At 34.5% G+C, this 18,880-nt stretch overlaps 2 protein-coding genes across 2 annotated transcripts; both read right to left on the bottom strand.

Annotated features, from left to right (window-relative positions):
* Window positions 1-5,118: 5,118 nt before the first annotated feature.
* LOC145160131 (Transducin/WD40 repeat-like superfamily protein) lies at window positions 5,119-9,136 on the bottom strand. Its single transcript, XM_079079238.1, has 11 exons — window positions 8,969-9,136; window positions 8,780-8,871; window positions 8,136-8,236; window positions 7,955-8,055; window positions 7,794-7,860; window positions 7,604-7,703; window positions 7,421-7,534; window positions 7,198-7,335; window positions 7,007-7,091; window positions 6,365-6,414; window positions 5,119-5,482 (listed from the first exon to the last, which is right to left on the bottom strand). The coding sequence occupies exons 1-11, from the start codon at window positions 8,973-8,975 to the stop codon at window positions 5,339-5,341; spliced, it is 999 nt and encodes a 332-aa protein (XP_078935364.1). The 5' UTR covers window positions 8,976-9,136; the 3' UTR covers window positions 5,119-5,338.
* A 170-nt stretch (window positions 9,137-9,306) lies between these two features.
* On the bottom strand, window positions 9,307-10,675 carry LOC145156764 (WEB family protein At1g75720-like). Its single transcript, XM_079076017.1, has 2 exons — window positions 10,480-10,675; window positions 9,307-10,031 (listed from the first exon to the last, which is right to left on the bottom strand). The coding sequence occupies exons 1-2, from the start codon at window positions 10,618-10,620 to the stop codon at window positions 9,552-9,554; spliced, it is 621 nt and encodes a 206-aa protein (XP_078932143.1). The 5' UTR covers window positions 10,621-10,675; the 3' UTR covers window positions 9,307-9,551.
* Window positions 10,676-18,880: the final 8,205 nt, after the last annotated feature.

Raw genomic sequence — 18,880 nt, 5'->3', positions numbered from 1 at the left:
GGTTCTCCGTTTTTATGAAAACCGATCCCGGTTCTAAAAACCGGAACCGGTTTTATATTTTTTCCGTTTTTTAAAATGCGCATAACTCACTCATATGAAGTCGAAATTATTTGATTTTTTGTCCAACGTGTAATTTGGAGTTTGTAATTCATTTTTGATTGTACAAACATACATTTTGGTTAGATATTGAATCAGACACATGCCCCGAAAGAAAGAATATTGATGCTGCGTTTTTTCTATTTCGGCACTTTTTTTGTTTTTTTGAATCTGTCCCACTTTTTTTAAATGAGCATAACTCATTCATATGACGTCGGAATTACTTGATTTTTTTCTAGCATGTAATTTGGTGTTTGTAGTTCATTTTAGACTATAAAAACACATATTTTGGTTAGATATTGAATCAGTTATAGACCCCGGAAGACAACATATCAATGCTGCGTATTTTCTGTTTCAGCATTTTTTTTGGAATCTGTCCCGCTTTTAAAATGTGTATAACTCACTCATATGAAGTCGAAATTACTTGATTCTTTTTTCATCATGTAATTTAGTGTTTGTACTTCAATTCAGAATGTAAAAAGTCATAATTTGGTTAAATATTGAATCATTTACAAGCTCCGGAAGATAAGATATCATCTATAATATTTCAACCGGTTCTAGTTTGAAAAATAACCGAAAAACCGGGACCGGAACCGGAACCGGCGCTAGAACCGGCGGTCCGGTTCCCGGTTCTTATAATATAGGAAAACCGGTTTCGGTTCCGAACCGATCCGGTTCTAAAGCTCATCCCTAGATAAAAGTTTAAAACTTTATGTCGATGGTTAGTCTATGTACCGTAGGCTATCACACGCACCAATCCCTTCTTGTCCTTAAATTCTTATTAAAAGCTTTATGATTCAGCATAACATCCCATATGTTGATGAGAGCTTGAAAAATTTGTGCTGATGATTAGGCTATGTATTGTAGTTTATCACAGGCACCAATCCATTCTCGCCATACATTCTTCTTTATAATTTTATGATTCATCGTATGAAGCCAGACACTAATGAGAATTCAAAAACTCTGTGTCGATGGGTACATTCTGTACCGGAATGTATTACACGCATCATCCCATTCTAGCCCTTTATTCTTCTAAGAAAAGAAGTCAATGATTCAGCGTATAAAACCATACGATGATGAGACTTTGTAATACTATGTTAGTGAATGATAGCACAAACACATGCTATCAGGAGACATCTCAATCTCACCCGTTCGTCAGTTGTAACTTTGATCCACTGATAATACAACTCTGATACATTGACTAATTTTATCAATCCTTTTATGTTGTTGATGTCAAAAAGGGGGAGAAATGTTAAGTTATGTTATGATGTTATTTGACCATTCATATAATAGCAAACACTCTTGAAAGAATATGGTTATACATCTAAGGGGGAGCAAAACTTAGCTGTTGTCTATCTAAGGGTGAGTTGAATCTAAGGGAGAGCAAAAGAAGGAAAACTATATACTCAAACACATTCATTTTCTCAGGGGGGAGATGTTTTGAAACCACAAGAAAGTTCTTACTCTCAGGGGGAGCAAATGCTAAAGAACTTGTTGAAGATTAGTTTTGACATCATCAGATAGGGGAGATTGTAAGGTCACACCTTATGATCTGATGAGTCAAACACCACATGTTGTCCACCAGCGTCAGCGCCAACATCAGCATGATCAGCGACAACGTGAACCCAATGATCTTAGTGACTGTTTGTATATTAGGAAGATATTCTTTGTATATATAGAATAGATGTCTGATCTGTAATCTTAGTGATTAGGATCACACCTTTACATAGATTAGTATACATCCCTAAAATAGTGGGATCTCCTTTTTCGTAATCGTATATATTGTACTATTAGGGTTAAACCCTAATAGAGCTTGGTGCCGTCTTTGTCACCTGTTCTCTTTTTAAGAACCCTCTTTCTTAGTGAAAGTATCTTTGTGATCATCTTGTTCTTTGTTCTTTGTTTGTTATTCATTATTCATACTTGAGTGTATTCGATCGATACAAACCTTCAGTTATTGCATTGTATGATATAGGAGTGAATAATGAAGATGTTGGAGTAGTGGAACATTAGGTGCATCCATGTTACAAGCTTAGTACATGGAAGCAAATGTACTCTTTTAAGATTGGTCCAATAAATGGTATGGAAATATGGTGAAAGAGTGACATCCCAACTATGTTGACCCCCCCCCCTCCCCCAAAAAAAACATCATGTTCATGTAAATAAAATCTAACCTTCAAATTAGTATTAATCTAGTATTTATGGTTTAATGTATTCATTATGTGTGCTAGCAGGTTGGTAGACCTAAAAAAAGGAGGAGGGGTATTGATTAGCAGTCTAGTAGTCAACCACAGAAGTTACCAAGGAAGTATATTGCTATAACTTGTGGAAAATACAAGAAAACACGACATAGTTCAAGGACTTGTGAAGGTCAAGGAGGTGGTATTTTTGGTGCAAGTGGTAATGTTGGGCTAATTAAGTTATGTTGTTAGGTTTATAGAGTCATGTAATGAACACTATTCTTTTGGTTAGTTAAGTTATGGATTCCATCCATATGTGGGTATTAGTAACCCTTTTTTCTAGAATGTATAACTTAACTCTCTTACATTTGTAATGTAAGTCTTTTGGTATGATATATGTAATTGTGACTTGGTTGTTATGTTATGTCCATTGTATTAAGTAAGTTTAATGATCAAGTTTTCTAAACTATGAAAGTACATTGCTAAAACATTAATATATTCAGTCTATTTGGATTCATTCAATAATTTGAAAAATCAGTTTGTAATACAAAGAAATGAAAGTAGGATGCTATTATAAACAATTGTATTTAGATTAGGTTGGTCCATATTATGTCTACTGTATTAAGTAACTTGAATGATCAGGTTGTCGGAAGTATGAGAGTACATTGCTAAAACACAAATATATTCAATCTCTTTAGATTAATGTATCTTATCATCATATTTGCATCTGCCCAGTCTTATTAATATACACACATTTGCATTGCATTGCATATACACACATTATCATCTGCCCATTCTTATTACTTCATACAAATTGAGAAACATTTCAATCCATTGAATAAAGAAACATCAATAAATAAATCACATTGACATAATTAAACACAGATACATTATCTTAAGCTTTTCATCTCCATTGATTGAACATAAGGTATTTTATAAAGGATTCAGTTTCCATTACACACATCTTAAACCCTTCTTGAAAACCCTATTACACAACAGATACCATCCCATACCCACAACCTTATTTTACATCATATCATAACAACAAATCCCCAAACTTAATACCCAAAAACCATCATTCATCAACCATCACTTGAACCTTCATCACATAGCAGAGAGATATGCAATGGTAAAGAAAACCCACGGTCCATAGAAGAGACACTTATAGTTCTTACCTTTAGCCACTTGACGCCTCAGCTCATTCATTGACAGAAGCAAACCAAGAATCACCTCAACAGATCATGGACACATCGGACGATCAAGCCAACCCAAGAAGCCACAATTGTTTCTTGTACCCCCACAACACCAAAACCTGCAACCAGGATTGGTGTTGGTCCATGAAGTCATCACAATCGCTAGCTTACCACAACTGCATATCACCATTTTCGTTTGTTGAAGCTTCTAGATCGAGTATCAGGGAGAGGGAAGAAGAAATGATGGGGTTGTTAGTTAATTATAGCACAGAGTGAAGTGAATGGTGATGTAATTTACGATATTACCCCTCTAATTGCCCAACGGTTGCCAATGGATGGAAAAGGAGACAGGGTTACATTCAGAGGACCAATGGTGTTATCAGTATCCTTAATAAGGACCATTGGTGTTATTTTGTTAATAGTAGGACCAAAAGTGTTATTTCGTGCAAACCACATGGAGCAAGACTGTAATTTACTCATGATTTTATTAACCACAACGGTATCAACTTAGAAGGAAATACTTGTTTGTTGTATGGAAAGAAAATTGAATCAATATCATAATGAATGACCAACAATTCGAAAGACGTTATTTGGGGATACAGTGGCGAGCAAATACAGTGGCGATTATATAGATGTTATTTGGGGATAGAATGGGAAGTGTTGCTGGAGGTTGTTAAGAGGTTTTGGTGGGCATTTGGAGTGGCTGTCGACAAGTTTTGTGTATTTCTTTATTATTGTTGTGGCTGTCAATGGACTTTGTTGGGATTTTATAGTTCTAGCTTGGATTAGATGTTGGAAATTGTATTGTATTAGGAAGTGGCTCTGTTGTTGGCTTTGGATTGGCTGGGATAGGATAGATGTTTGTTTGCTTTACTATCTTTTCATTTTGAACTGTTATTGTTGATTGTATTCTTTTATTTGTTTTAATAAAGTTTGCCAAGGTTGTGGTCTCTTCCAAAAAAAAAAAAAAAATCGAAAGACGTCAAAAAAGACATTGCATTAATGAGAGAAGTATGTAAAAACATAACCTTGAAACTCTTTTAAATAGACAGAGAAATAGATGATCCAACGACTCTTTAATGAAGAAAAAATTATGACTCGTATGTGCACAGTTAAATGTTAAATGTTATGTCGGAAACGAACAAAACATTGATTCTCACAAGATAAAAAGCGGTGCACCAACAATTATGGAGTTGTATCAAGTGGGGACAATGAATCTATCATAAATATTATTCTGCTAAGAATAAATTAAACATGTGAGTTTATTAGAGTTGTTTTTTATCAACAAAGCATTCTCACGAGTTATAAACTCTGATATGTTCACAATAACTGTGGTTATTCTCTTAAAGCCTGAAAAAATTTAGTTGTTTGGTGACATAACACAGATTAAGACCTCCCAATATGATATTTTAATTAATAATTCTAAAATTTAACATAGTAGATAGGTTTTTCTTTTTCTTAAGCAAAAAGAATAACTTAACAAGAGATCAACAGAACCCCAACAATTTACAAATTCAGTCTATTTAAATCCAAAATGATGAGGGACGTACGTCAACGCATGATGATGATCCAAGATAGTTAATGTTATCTAGTAATAAACTGGAGAAACTTAATGGCGTCAGATTTGAAAGCCTTTTAAACCAAAGCTCTTGTATATAAAAAAAAGAATTACCATTTTCATATAAACTTAAAGTACAAGTACACGTATGACTCCTTCCTGCCTTTTCTACCTTCACTTTGTCTACCCTTACGTAAGGTTAAAAAACATCGAGTGCAGTACGCTGTATCTTTTTTTTTTCTTTTTACAATCATAATATATTTATGATTTTTTTAATAATTCACAAAGTCACACACGCTCAAATTTATGTACTACTTTCTTCCAATATAAGCTGCCAATTTTGATAAGTCCGGGATCCAAAACGACAATTCAGAAGAACCAGTAACAAACATTAGACTACCAGGAGCCCATTTTATTACCGGGGGGTTGTTTTCGGTGCTCAGCCAACTAGCCACCTGCAAAATATTTAACCATCATGTTGGGTTTAGCTCTTAAAATAACCATTTTACTTATAAATATTCCACAATTTTTGCAAGTGTCGCGGTTTTCCAAGTATAGTGTTTTTTTGGGATTTGTGTGAATAAAATGGTTTTTTATGGGATGAAGTGCTAAAATGACCAAAATAGGTGTTTAATGACTCTTTTTTGAACATTTATCACAAAATAACCGTCCATTTTAATTATTTAAAAAAAAAAAAAAAAGACTTGCCGAAAATACTTTATGAATGGTTCCCACTTCCCACCACAAAACAAACTTTTTAGTTTTCAGCAAAATCCCTTTTTTTGTGAAATTCATTTTTCTTTGCATGATTTTTTTCTGGCGGAAATTACCTTTTTTGCAGATATCTCATTTGTTTGTGAAATTCCTTTTTTTGCCCAATTCTAGTGTAGACCATTCATGAAGTACTTTCGCGAAAAACAAAAAGTAATTTTGCAACTTCCTTTTTTTTGCAAAATTGATGGTTAGTTTGTGATAATTATTCAAAAGGTGCTCGATCACCTCCCGGTTGGTCATTTTAGAGATTATCCTTTTTTTAATATTTACGTTGTGTACTCTTGTTAATAAAGATGATGAGTGTCCAAAACCCCCAATAAACTACTTTTTTGTTTTACCAATTCTGAATTTTATGAAATTCCAGGAGATAGTTTTGCATTAAGTTAGGGCATAAAACCACGGTTTGATCATGGCAACGAGATAGAACAGAATCCTGGACTGCAGCATATGAAGTCTGAATTATACTTTTCCTTTCTAAGCTCAATTTTTTATATTATTATTATTTTTAAATTATGGGAGTGTGGAGAGAAGGTGCGATTTTTAAAAGAGTTAGTGAGTCATACTTCTTTGCCACTCCGAATGCTCCAAGCATAGACACTACCATCACCTGAACCTGCAAAAGCAACAGTCTGATTAGTCCCTACGGCCTTGTAAAGTACAAGACATAACAAAACAGGTTGTACTGTGTTTGACATGTAGTGGAACAGAATTGATGTTTGTAGGAAAAAAGTTGCAATTTTTTGTCACACACCCAAAAAAAGTGGAACAGGATGGGACATGGATTTGTTCTCGATCTCTCATTTGTGCAAAAGACGTAAATGCCCTTCTCATCCTCATCATCAAAAATAGCCCTAGAAAACTTGTCTAATCCTATCCCGTCCAGTCCCATTTAACAAACAAAGCCGAAGGTTGTGTTTGTTATACATGGGACATGGGACTGGACAAGACAGGACTAGACAGTCTTTCTAGTGCTATTTCCGATAATGAGAATGAGAAGGGCATTTACGTCTTTTGCACAAACGAGATCGAGAACAAATCCATGTCCCATCTTGTTCCACTTTTTTTTGGGTGCGTGACAAAATATTGCAACTTTTGTCCTACAAACATCAATTTTGTTCCACTACATGTCAAACACAGTACAACCTGTTTTGTCCTGTCTAGTCATATGTAACAAAGTGGGCGCTATTGTAGAACTTTTGAACTACCTGATATTACAAACATTCCCTCGGGACTAAAAGAGGCCTCCAAGGTGGAATCACTTGACACAGGCTTTACATTATACGTGCCCAACTGCACAAAACATAAAAAAAAAAAATCTCATCAGTAAAACATCCAGAATAGTTATAACTATAAAGTGAAATAATCAATAACATTTTGATATAGTAAAGATACTCACAAGTGTTCCACGAAAAGAATCAAGCACATGAATCCGGCCATCTTTAGTTGTCAAAAGCATAAGTCTACCATCATTACTAAATTTCACAACATTTGCATCAGATACATCTCCACCAACAGAGAATATTTCATAAGGACCCTTCAAGAGACAAAAACTTAAGTCAATTACTCATCACTTAAAATTTCAATTTTCACAAAACAAAATACAACTTTCAATTATTAACCTTTTCATAGTTCCGAGAATCAAACATCCTTATAGACCCTCCAAAAGCAACTGCAAATACAAGCCCTTGATCATCATAAGCTGTAGCTGGTCTTCCTTTCACACGTAAAAGTCCCTAAATCCAAATCTTTAATCAGCATAAATCACATACATACATGCATACATACATATACAATAAGACAACCTGACATTTATCAGCTCTTTGATCCCAAAGAAGAACAGTTCTATCAAGAGAGCCAGATATAAAACATTCTGTTCGAGCACATAAACTAAGAGATACAACCCTGGAAGAATCACCAACATAAAATATTAAGTAATATAATAAAAAATTACATGAAAGTAAAACAAAATATGATGTGAGATTCAAACCATGCCTGTCATGATGACCTTTAAAGTATCGCAAGTATTTGTTGTCATGCAAGGAAAGAAGGCGTAAAGATTCTGCATTAGCAAATAAAATAAAGATAAATACAAGTAATTAGTAAATTGCACACCTGTAAAAACAATAATGATATAGAATTATAGATATACTAACCATCCCATCCATTCTTAGAGGAGTATATAACAGTTGTGGGGTGTGAAGTGAAGGAAACTAGGTCAACACCATATTTTTTGCTATTGATTGTCTTTAAACATCTGTGAATGAGAGATTATTCAATGTAAATAAAAGAAACAGAAAATCAAGAAAGTTTATAGACATAAAACACATGACATACGTTGCATTAGATACATCATAGAGGCGAATGGATTCATCATCACTAGCAGTCACCAAATAATTTGATGTCCTGTGAAAATCCATTGAACTTATTCTACCATTCTGCAAGAAATGAAGGTTTTGTTTCAGTGTTTTGCTTAAAGGACTTGAAAAAGTGTAGTGCAAATTTATGAGCATAAATGAACTTATATATCGAGAAAGTGCCATGGAAAATGCATTCATTGATATGATAACAAAAAGAATATGGAAAACAATGCATATAAACTTCAAATGCAATACCAAAGTCAGGAGGTTGAAAATGCATTTATTGATATGATTATATTGAACACAGCAATATGATATAACACAGTTGCTGATATATGATAATATAGATGAAGATATGGTAGGTGTTTTTGAATAGAAGTTTGACCACCCAACACACACACAGACACACAATTTTGTGTGAATTTCAACTACATGTTGCAGATGAAATGAAGCAGGCATTGAGCTATATAGGTCTCAGTAATGGCATTGATTACGAATTGGAAATTAGCAAGGACTCCAATCTCAACGCTATCATACTACATTCGTCGGAAAAAGGATAATTTCGTGAAATAACCATAGATTTTTCAACTAGAAATGAAATTTATAGGGAGAGAGGTTTACATAATCACGGAAGGCCATGCCTACTTCCATGCTCTGAATGATTTCCTCTGTGAGCTCCAATGATACCTTGTCTTCTCCATCTGTTTGTCCACCTACACACAATACGAGGACGATCATCCAACCCACTCGATTATCAACAAGACACTACTATCATGTTCAAGTTCAAACTCATTCGATTAAATTACTCACCTGCCATGGACAAGCTTCTTAAGGAAAAGCGATCGGAATACCTCTATTCTCGACCTGAATTTTTCTCAAAAATATAACAACGTCTTCAATTTTCGAAAACGAGGGCTATACACGGAACAAGGGTTTTATTCGCCGGATTCCACCATGTCGCCGTCGTCTGACGTCTCCTCCGTGGTTTGGAAAAAGTAGATGGGTCAAGTCAATAGCTTCTTTTCTTGATTCAGATAGTTAAGGCTTCAGCCCATGTAAAATGTAGCCCAATATATAATGAGCTGTGTCTATTTTTATTGTTATTAACAAGAAGATAACAAATGCATGTAAAATTTCTAGCAATGGTATTATATTAATTTTCATAAATTTCCAATACATTACAAAATGGGAATTGACATAGAACTCAAAGAGAATGAAGGAAAACATTCTGGTTGATTGGTTTGATTAGTTTCATTTTCAATTTTGCTTGTAAATCCTGACATTTCTTATACGAGACTTACAAATGATAGAAAACAAACCGAATCAAATCGATATTTCAAGTTGAAGTAACAAACTTGGGTGGAAAATCTTAATTTGACAACTTTCTTCTTGATCACCCTCTTTTGGAGAAAATCCCACTAAGTAATGGAATTAGGGTCTTCTTTTTTGCTTTCTTGGTCTTGAAGGAGGAAGGATTTATCTCTTGCATTTTTGGCACTTCAACAATCACTTTGGTTGGTGGAGAATCATCAAACTTAACCAAATTGTTTTGTTTGGATTCAAACAAATGTTGATCATCATGTGGTTCGTTTTTGACATTTGTCGACGGTTTCATAGGAGTTGGTATTGGGTTTTCCATGAATTTGATATCTTCTATTTCAGGGTTAATGGGTGTTTGATAATTTGGATTGGATCCTCTTGTTGACTTCAATTGGTCGAGTTCTGATTTTGTCTCTTCAAGTTGTTGTTTAAGCGACGTAAGATAATCAGTCATTAAATTTGCCTCGTCTTTTGCCTTTTCTAAGGTTTGTTTTACTTCTCCAAGTCCGACTATTGTTCGTTGTTGGTTGTTTTCCCTTTCTACACTTTCCATCTATAAAAAATAATTTTTCACCGCAATTATAACTTCCCAATTCAATGAATCATATAATAATTTGGCCAAGATACATTATTAATTCAAGTAAATCAGTTTTGTTCTATAAAAACAATTACATATCTACGGATTAATTGTACTTACAAATTTACAACTTACAATGTCGACCATTTTTTACTTGTTAACTTTATCTTTGGCAGATCAAGAAAATGATTTTATACAAGTCTTGTATTTATATTACACCCATATTTGTTTAAAAAGGATGTATAAAATGTCGACCTTTTGCTATTATGCAATAGTGAGCACAAAATGATCAAATAAAGTAAAATGACAAACGATGTTTTTGAAGTACTTCAACAAATTACGTAGTTTAAGAAACATAATGCACAATTAGAATAAAAATACGAAAAAAAAAAACATATTTTTTTTATTTAGGGAACGAGAGTACCTCTTTGAGTTTGTGGGCGTAAACCTCGCCGACTAAAACCTTTTCTCCAAACAAAGAAACAGCCTCTTTTACTGAATTGAATGGTTTTCGTGTATCAATTTCCACCCTCCCTCTCACCACCAATCCCTCCTCCATGTCCATCTTCTCAAACTCAAGTTTTAGTGTTTTACAAACCTTAAAAGAACATGCATGCAAAACACACAATACAAGATGCTTCATAAAATCAATGAGATATTGAGACTTATAAGAGAGAAAAAAGATTAAATTAACTATGAGCATTTCTTGGCTTCCACTACACTAGAATTCTGTTAATTGAAGTTGATGTTTTTTTTTGTTTTGGTTGTTGCACCATCTTATTCTTACTAATCATTTATATAATAATGTGTTATAACTAAAATGTAACCCATTTGAAAGGGAAATCAGACCCCGCTAATTTGTCCACCAGCTCGGTCCTTGGTCATTTATTTTTAATAATAATTATTATTATTATATGATACTTTTATATTAAAATAATCATCAGCGATAAAGTATATTGAAATAATTATTAATAAGAAATCATATTAAAATAATCGAAATAATATTATATTTTATTTTAATTTTCTGGATTTCAGTTTTTAGCATAAGATTTTTTATTTGTAATACAACGTGTATTTTTATAGATACTCAACATAGTATATTGCACAACGATAATGAAATATAAATATATTTTTATAGAGAAATATAATATAAATACATTATCATTATAAATAAAAATAAAAATATATATTAAATAGTTTATATTTGTCGCAAAATGAAGATATATTGTTATTTATAGCATTTCTAATAGGAAATTTTTTATATCTTACTAGACACATTTAATGTGGTATTAGACAATGTTTATTTGTAATATGTATTTGTATTTGATATTTTTTTAATGTATTAGATGATGTTTATTGGTTTAATTGTAATGTTATTAGTTTTGTCGTAGAATTTCAATATTATTATAAGTTTAACGTAATGGGGGTTTTCAATATTTTGGCCATAAAAAATGGAATTTTTATAATTTTTTGTTGTTTTTTTTTAGATAAAAAGTAATCGGTGACGGAATACCCGGAAAATCCATAGGTAATGTGGGTTGTAGGAATTTCGTCGTTAATTTGTAGCAAATCCGTAGCTAAACGGTTCTGTAACTATTTTGTAGGAAAAATGTCAATTTTGGTCAAACTCAACTCTCGTGGGGTAATCTGTAGGAAATCCGTAGTCATGTGTTTCTATAGCTATTACGTAGGAAAATATTCAATTTTAGTCAAACTTCACACCTGTCGGCATTCCGTAGCAATTCATTTATGTAGCTAATCTGTAGGTATTATACCTACAGAATAGGCCGTAGCTATTTCGTAGCTAGTCCGTAGCAAATTCATAGGTATAAATTTCTCACGGGCGTTTATGCTACAAAAATTTTTCCATAGCAAATCCATAGGTATTGCCTTATACCAACTGAATACCTATGGATTGTGTTGTAGCTATTGCCCAAGTTTTCTAGTAGTGTTATAAACTCGTGTATTATACGGCTAACAAATCAGAATAACATTAAAAAAAAAAAAAAAAAAAACATTACATTTCTAATTTATTGTTAAATTTTTTTAATTCAAATTAACTTCTAAATTTTATTATTCCTAAATGAAAATTTAAAAAAATAAGCTCTTTAAAATATGAGATTTATATCAAGTGAAATAAAATAATAATAATAAATACTAAAAAAATGATATGTGACACCGTTATGCTTAAAAGATATGACATGTGACATATTTAGGTTTTATTTTTTATGATAGGTAGATTATTGTTAACTTTTTATATTAACCAATTATTATCATTTGTAGCACTGTAAATGAACCTAACGTTTGATTAACCATTTGTCAAAACGTTTGTTTATGTTTCTTTGTTATATAAACAAACAAACATGAACATGATTTTTTGTTTGTTTCGTTAAACAAACAAATATGAACATTGCTCTCGTTCTTTCAATTATAATCGTGAATGTTCATTTATATTTATTTGTAAAACGTTCATTTACTTTTGTTCGATAATATATTTGGATTAAGATCATATTTCATCTTTATATTTGAGGTCTTTCATGATTTTGGGTGTTTTGTATTCTAGGATTTACGTATAACTCTTTTAATTATGGACGATTACACGTTTGAATATTTATGTTATTTGTGTTTGTTTATGTTTGTTTGTTTATATTTGTTTGGCATCTTATTAAACAAACATAAACAATGTAATTTTTAAACAAATAAATACAAACAAGAAAATATGTTTGTTTATTATATGTGTTCGTTTTTTGGTTCGGTTAAATTTAAACCAACAACGTGTACAAGTCTTGTTTGTGTTCGTTTAGTTTGTTTACATCCCTAACCATTTGAACCAATATTTATCGATGAAAGTTTGAAGAGGAAAGCAAAGGAGAATCAAGCATCGCGTTAAAAGAGGATGTTCGAAGGGCAATCTGAAAGCCATGAAAAAACCGTTATTTCAATAAGGTGAAATCATGACACATGTATGATAAAAAAACAATGAAGACAAAGCAACGATCACCCTCGAGAGAGTCGAAAGAAATATGTAACATCCCACTGATGAGATACTTCTAATTTTGACCTTATAATTGGATTATATTGCATTTTGGTCCCTAAGTAAAAGAAAAAGTGCATAAAGGGCCCATAGTGGCACTTTGGTAAATTTGGACTTTGGGGAGTACGTTGAGCGTACGCTAAGCGTACTAGGGCGCGCGTTAGTACGTTGGACGTACACCTCGTACGCAGGGCATATGTGAGAATCATGCAAACACTATTTTTTAGGGTTTGGCTCTTATTTAAGCATCATTATAGCCTTACATCTCATTCTTACTCAGCCTCATTCTGTGAAATCGATCCCCCAAACAAACCCTAAGAGAAGGAGAGCATTTTGGAGCCCTTAGAGTGTTTAGAAGTGTTCTTGGAGAAAAAATGAGGTGGTGAGAAGAACTTGGAGCTTGAGAGCACTTTGGATCTGGGATTTCATCTTTGTTTGCAACCTCAAGGAGGTATAAAGCTTGCATATTTGCCACTCCATCTTGTAGATCTAGACATTTCACTCTTTTAAGTCACTTTTTGGTCCCAAAATGGTGATTCTTGAGCATGGCCTGATCTTGGCCCATTAAGTCGTCCTTTCAGACCTTAGGAATGGTCTTGAGTCATAAAAATGGGGTCTTAACGGTTAATTTTGCTCCACGCATTCATTACAAGGTCTTAATGTATTAAGATGTTGAGTTAAGCACTTAATGGACATGCAAAGTCATAAAGTTGGAAACTTTATGACTCTTTGGGATGATTTAGCCTTGGATCTGAAATTTGGACGTAAGAGCTTAAGGCATTAAACTTTTAATGAAGCTTTGAGAAGTCTGGGCGTACGCCCTACGTAACTTGAGTACGCAGTGCGTACGAGGTCAACTCGCCCGTCTGCGGTCAAGGTTTAGGTACGCCCCGCGTACACGTTATGTGTCAACTTGACTAAGTTGACTCAGCTGGATTGACTCGGCTGGGTTGACTCAGTTGACTTGTTGATTTTGATCGGTTTGACTTTGACTTTGACCAAGTTTGACCAAGGGGTATTTTGAGTAATTTGAATGGTGTTTGAGAATTGGTCATTGGATGAATAGGTGACGATTAGAGATGAGATTCAGAGTCGGGACCTCATCAGATATTGTTCAGACTGTGAGGTGAGTTTTCCTTACTGTACTTGCGGGTCGAAGGCACCAAGGCCGAACCATTGGATTGATATCCTGCTATACATTGATATGTTGGGTATGAGATAGATCTGCATGATTATATGCTAGTTGCTGATATGTGTCACACCCCCGAACCGGAACGACGGAAACGTCCGAGGGTGGATGACGTCATTTCACCGTATCATAACAATTGAATATAAATGAAACATAGCAACACAACCATTCATACATTAAGAATTCCAGTTTACATTGTTTTCAAACTTTGTTTGCTCAAAAGTTAAATACAAATAACTGAAAAGTAGAAAACATGCGACAGCGACGCCGACCCTCAAAATGGTTTGAATACATGTTTACTGGTTTCCTGAGAATACAAGTGATTTTGAAAAGTGTCAACAATTAAGTTGGTGAGTTCATAAACATTTTGTATGAGAAGGATTTGTAACGGTTTTGTGTGAAAATGGTTTTTGTATACTTCTAGAAAATCCGATATTTTCTTTAAAAACGATTTGTAAGTCCTATACCCAATACTAAAATGTATGTGTTTCCTTTGTATCTTTTCCTTGTAAAATGACAATGTATGTTACCCGAAAATCCAATATTTTCGTAAATGTAAAATGTAGTCTTAAACCCTAAGACCAAAAATGTAAGTTATGTTGTACTGAGAAATAGCATGTAGTTTTATCTTTTTATAAAACTAATGAAGTGTAAGTTACCCCGTAAACCGAGTAATTTTGTTAATCCCTATGTGAGTTATTATAACCATGCTTAGCATGACTGATATGCCTGAACGACGTTCTTCAGGCGTCGGAATTAGTAGACATTTGTCACCCTACACTTGCCGGTCTAACTGTAGCGACCAACTTAGGTGTGGGGTTGTCAATCCCGTATAGATCTATACACAACTATCTTGCTCTCCCTCCAGGAGACTCTGGTTATAATGCAGGAATTAAAGTGTACGCTAGGTAGGTACGGTGAAGAGAATGTCTCACAAGAGCATCAACCGATTTACGTGAACTATGACTCATTTTTCTTGTAAAATGAAATAATTTATACCATTGAAATATTATATGGTTCTTCTGAAATGATAGTGTGATTTTGTGATTCTCAAACTATACCAATTATAGTTTATTATAAATATTTTATTAAGTCCATTTATATACTCAAATATATAAATACATGTAAGTTATCATGTCTAGATGATTATAACATATAAACTTACATTCACACACAGGTATAAAAAAAACATTTAGTATGATGAAGACAATTTCTAGTTTTTGACTTTTCTGTCCGTGTTTTTAGAAAAATTATAGAAAAATCATCGTAAGTCGAAATCTGGATCCGTAAACTCTCATGGCTTATAAAATGAGTCTACTTTGTCCATAATATTTTTATCTGGCCTTAAGTGGTTCCTAACCAGAGTGAAAACGTTCATTTTTACAGACTGGTCCAAAAATGTTATGAAATGATAGGCAGTTTTGTAAAAATCACCATAAATTGTAGAAAAATCGTATGAACGCATGCGAGTAGTCCTTAAAAAGGTATAGGCTTGAAATATTTGCATATTGAATAGTTTTGAAATATATCAAGTCTGAGTAGGGAAAAACAGTCGGTGAACAGACCACAACTGTTCTGTAGAAAGCTGATTTTTAAGCTTAGATATGTTTTAGTGACATAACTTGTATTTTTAGTTTGCAAAGTGTAACATCCTGTTCCGGATTGTTTTGTGATTTAAGGTCTGTGGGCCTTAATCCGAGTATGAGAAGGTTTTGAGGCTTTGAAGGAGAAAGGTTTAGGCCATTTTTGGGATGTGGGTAAGGTAGGTTGTGTGATAAAAGAGTTCGGTTTGTGCTTTAGAGCCCAAATGTATTGTTAAAGGCGCTGGTGCGGGCTTTTCATGAATATGGATCTGATTTCGAGTGGGCTTCAGGAGGAATAAAGTTGATAGAAGTGTGGACCTTCTCTTTACCTTTTCGTGGATATAAGGATCGTCGGAAACGGATTTATAACGAAGAAGTTATGGTCTTCGGAGTTTCGTGGTTTCAGGGTTAGCCGAGTACGCTGGGCGTACACAAACCGTATGCGGGCCGTACTAGTGAAGAAGGCAGTACGATGGGCGTACTGACCAGGATGGTCGCGAATGTTCTTCGGAGTACGTTGGGTGTACCATATTTACGTTGGGTGTACGCCAATCAGACCTTAACCCTATTTTAGGGTCTTGAACCCTATTTAAGCTCCTTATCTCATAACCTAACCCTAATATATTCAAACTCCATCCCTCTAAACCCTAGAAACCGACCCTAAGCCTCCATTGGAGTGATTCTTGAGCTTTTTGGTGATTTAGTGAAGTTTTTGGTGCTTATTGTGGAAGAAGGAGTTCATTGAGGAATCATTGCTTGGCTTGGAGCTTGTGGATCCAAGCCCTAATCATATTGATCTAGCTCGAGAAAGCATAAAGTTTGAATCTTGGTGGCTTTCTTATGTGGATCTAGTGGGGTGATGACTTGTTATGTTTGTCCTTGGAAGAAGAATGAGCCTTGAAAGAGAATAGCTTGAGCATCTAGCTTTTGGATATGAGTTATACACTTGTTGGTGCATCTTCGAGAGGTATCAAGTTCGAAACTTGTTCATTGTTGTGCTAATTCTTGTTTTGAGTCCATTTTTAGGGTTTTATGTCCCAAGCTTGGAACTTTATGAGTTTGATGAACTCCAAAGTATAATATATGTCCTCATAGATGCTTTAGTCGTTTGGAGTCAAAAAAATGAGATCTTGGTCGTCAAGGTCTCTCCATGCATGAGATATGAGCATTTTTGGGAGTAAAGAGTAAGTGTATTTTGGGTTTGGGACTTTATCAGCCATGCAAAGGCTTAAAGTCACTGACTTTATGGAGTAAGAGCTATTAGGGAGTCCAAATCTGTGATATGATCCAATGTCTTAACTGATTAAGACCAAATGAGTAGAAAGAGTGAAACTGGGACGTACGCTGAGCGTAATTCCAGTACGCCCTGCGTACTGACCAAGTGTCCCTGATGGCTAATCTGGATTCGTGAGTACGCTGAGTGTACCAAGGGAGGTATGCCCCGCGTAACCTCACTGTGGACTTTTGGGCTAAGTCTCATTTTGGGCCTGGAGTTTGGGCTTGTTGCAATAGAGTTTTGGACCAGAGGATTATATATATATATATATATATATATATATATATATATATATATATATATATATATATATATATATATGTGATTTGGGCCCTTGAGTTGGGCTTGCCATTTAGATTTGAGAGTTAGGCCTCGGGAGAGCCCATTTATTATTGGGCCTTGGTGGGCCCAATGGGTTTTAGGTTATTGATGGGCTGGTTAGTGGACTGCCTTTAGACCTAATGAGTGAGAGTTTGGACTTAGTTCCTAATTGGGTTAGTTGTGGGTTTGGCTTAGAGATAGAGGCCGGTACGCAGCAACAACATTTTTAGGGGCTATTCATCATCCGAGGTGAGTCTTCTCACTATACTTACCATGAGTGGTATCTTTGTGTGACTGAGATGTCTTATGTGCTTATCTGTGTATTATGATATTTTGCATTATGTCTTTGTGATTTATGCTGAGTATTGTTATTATGAGCTTGATGAGTTAGGATCGGAGGGTCTCCACTGGAACACATCGACCGGAGGGTCGTATTGAGTTAGCCTCGTGTGGCTAACGTGATGTGTGTGGTATTTTGGAGAACTCACTAAAATTCGTGCTTACCGTGTTATGTGATATGTGTTTCAGGTTCTTCTCAGGATCGCGGGAAGGCGTCGGCTTGATTGTACACACCATAGAAAGAGTTATGTTTTGAGGATCCTGGATTATTAATCAAACAATCATGGAGTTGTGTTTTGTAAATTAAATAAATGAGATTTTTGTGAAATGTGTTATGAGAATTATGTGAGTTTAAAATGAAAAAATTTGTTTGAAAATTTACGGTGTTACACAAAGCCTTTAAATCATCCAAATAAGATTTGTTTACTTGTATCCCCCCCCCCCTAAAAACTTGGAAAAACTTGAAAATGAAGGGGTATGAACTCACCTTGAGTGGATTTCTTAGTGGATAAAGAGATGAAGATGAATATCCTCAAGCTTAGAACACTTAAAGATGGTATTACCCTATAGACAATAACACATATAAATGTGTGTAAATGTAACCAAACTAGTATGAATGTGTATAAAAACACTAGATTTATGAGAAAAAGCTTACCAAAAATCTAGGAACCAACTTATGAAGAAGTATCCTTGAAAGCAAATGAAGTGTTCTTGAAGGAGGGATGAAGAATGTAAAGAAGACGAAGAAATAAAGAAAATGATGATGGGAGGAGGGGGATTTGGCTGAAATTTAAAGAGGGGGGGGGGGGGGAGGGGATGTTTGCATTGTTATTTGTTGAGTAATAGCATGAATAACATAGATACTTGTGGGGTAATTGTTTGGGTTGCATGGTTGAGTGGGGGATAATTGCATGGATGGTATGGATAATTGTTGGGTAAAAGGTGGTAAAGTTGAGTCATCAAATCATGAAGTCAACTCTTTGGTTTCCCCACCCAACCGAGATCCTCAATACCGAGGAGGAGGTTTTCGGTTCTTAGTGCCACCGAGATTTCGGTCTAATGAGGCCGAGAACTAGGTTCTCG

This window comes from Lactuca virosa, chromosome 2, assembly GCF_052849685.1.
Source record: "Lactuca virosa cultivar CGN04683 chromosome 2, Lactuca_virosa_CGN04683_v6, whole genome shotgun sequence".
NCBI classification, from domain to species: domain Eukaryota; kingdom Viridiplantae; phylum Streptophyta; class Magnoliopsida; order Asterales; family Asteraceae; genus Lactuca; species Lactuca virosa.
Note: the sequence above shows the minus strand (reverse complement) of the source record. Positions and strands in the feature narration are given on the sequence as shown.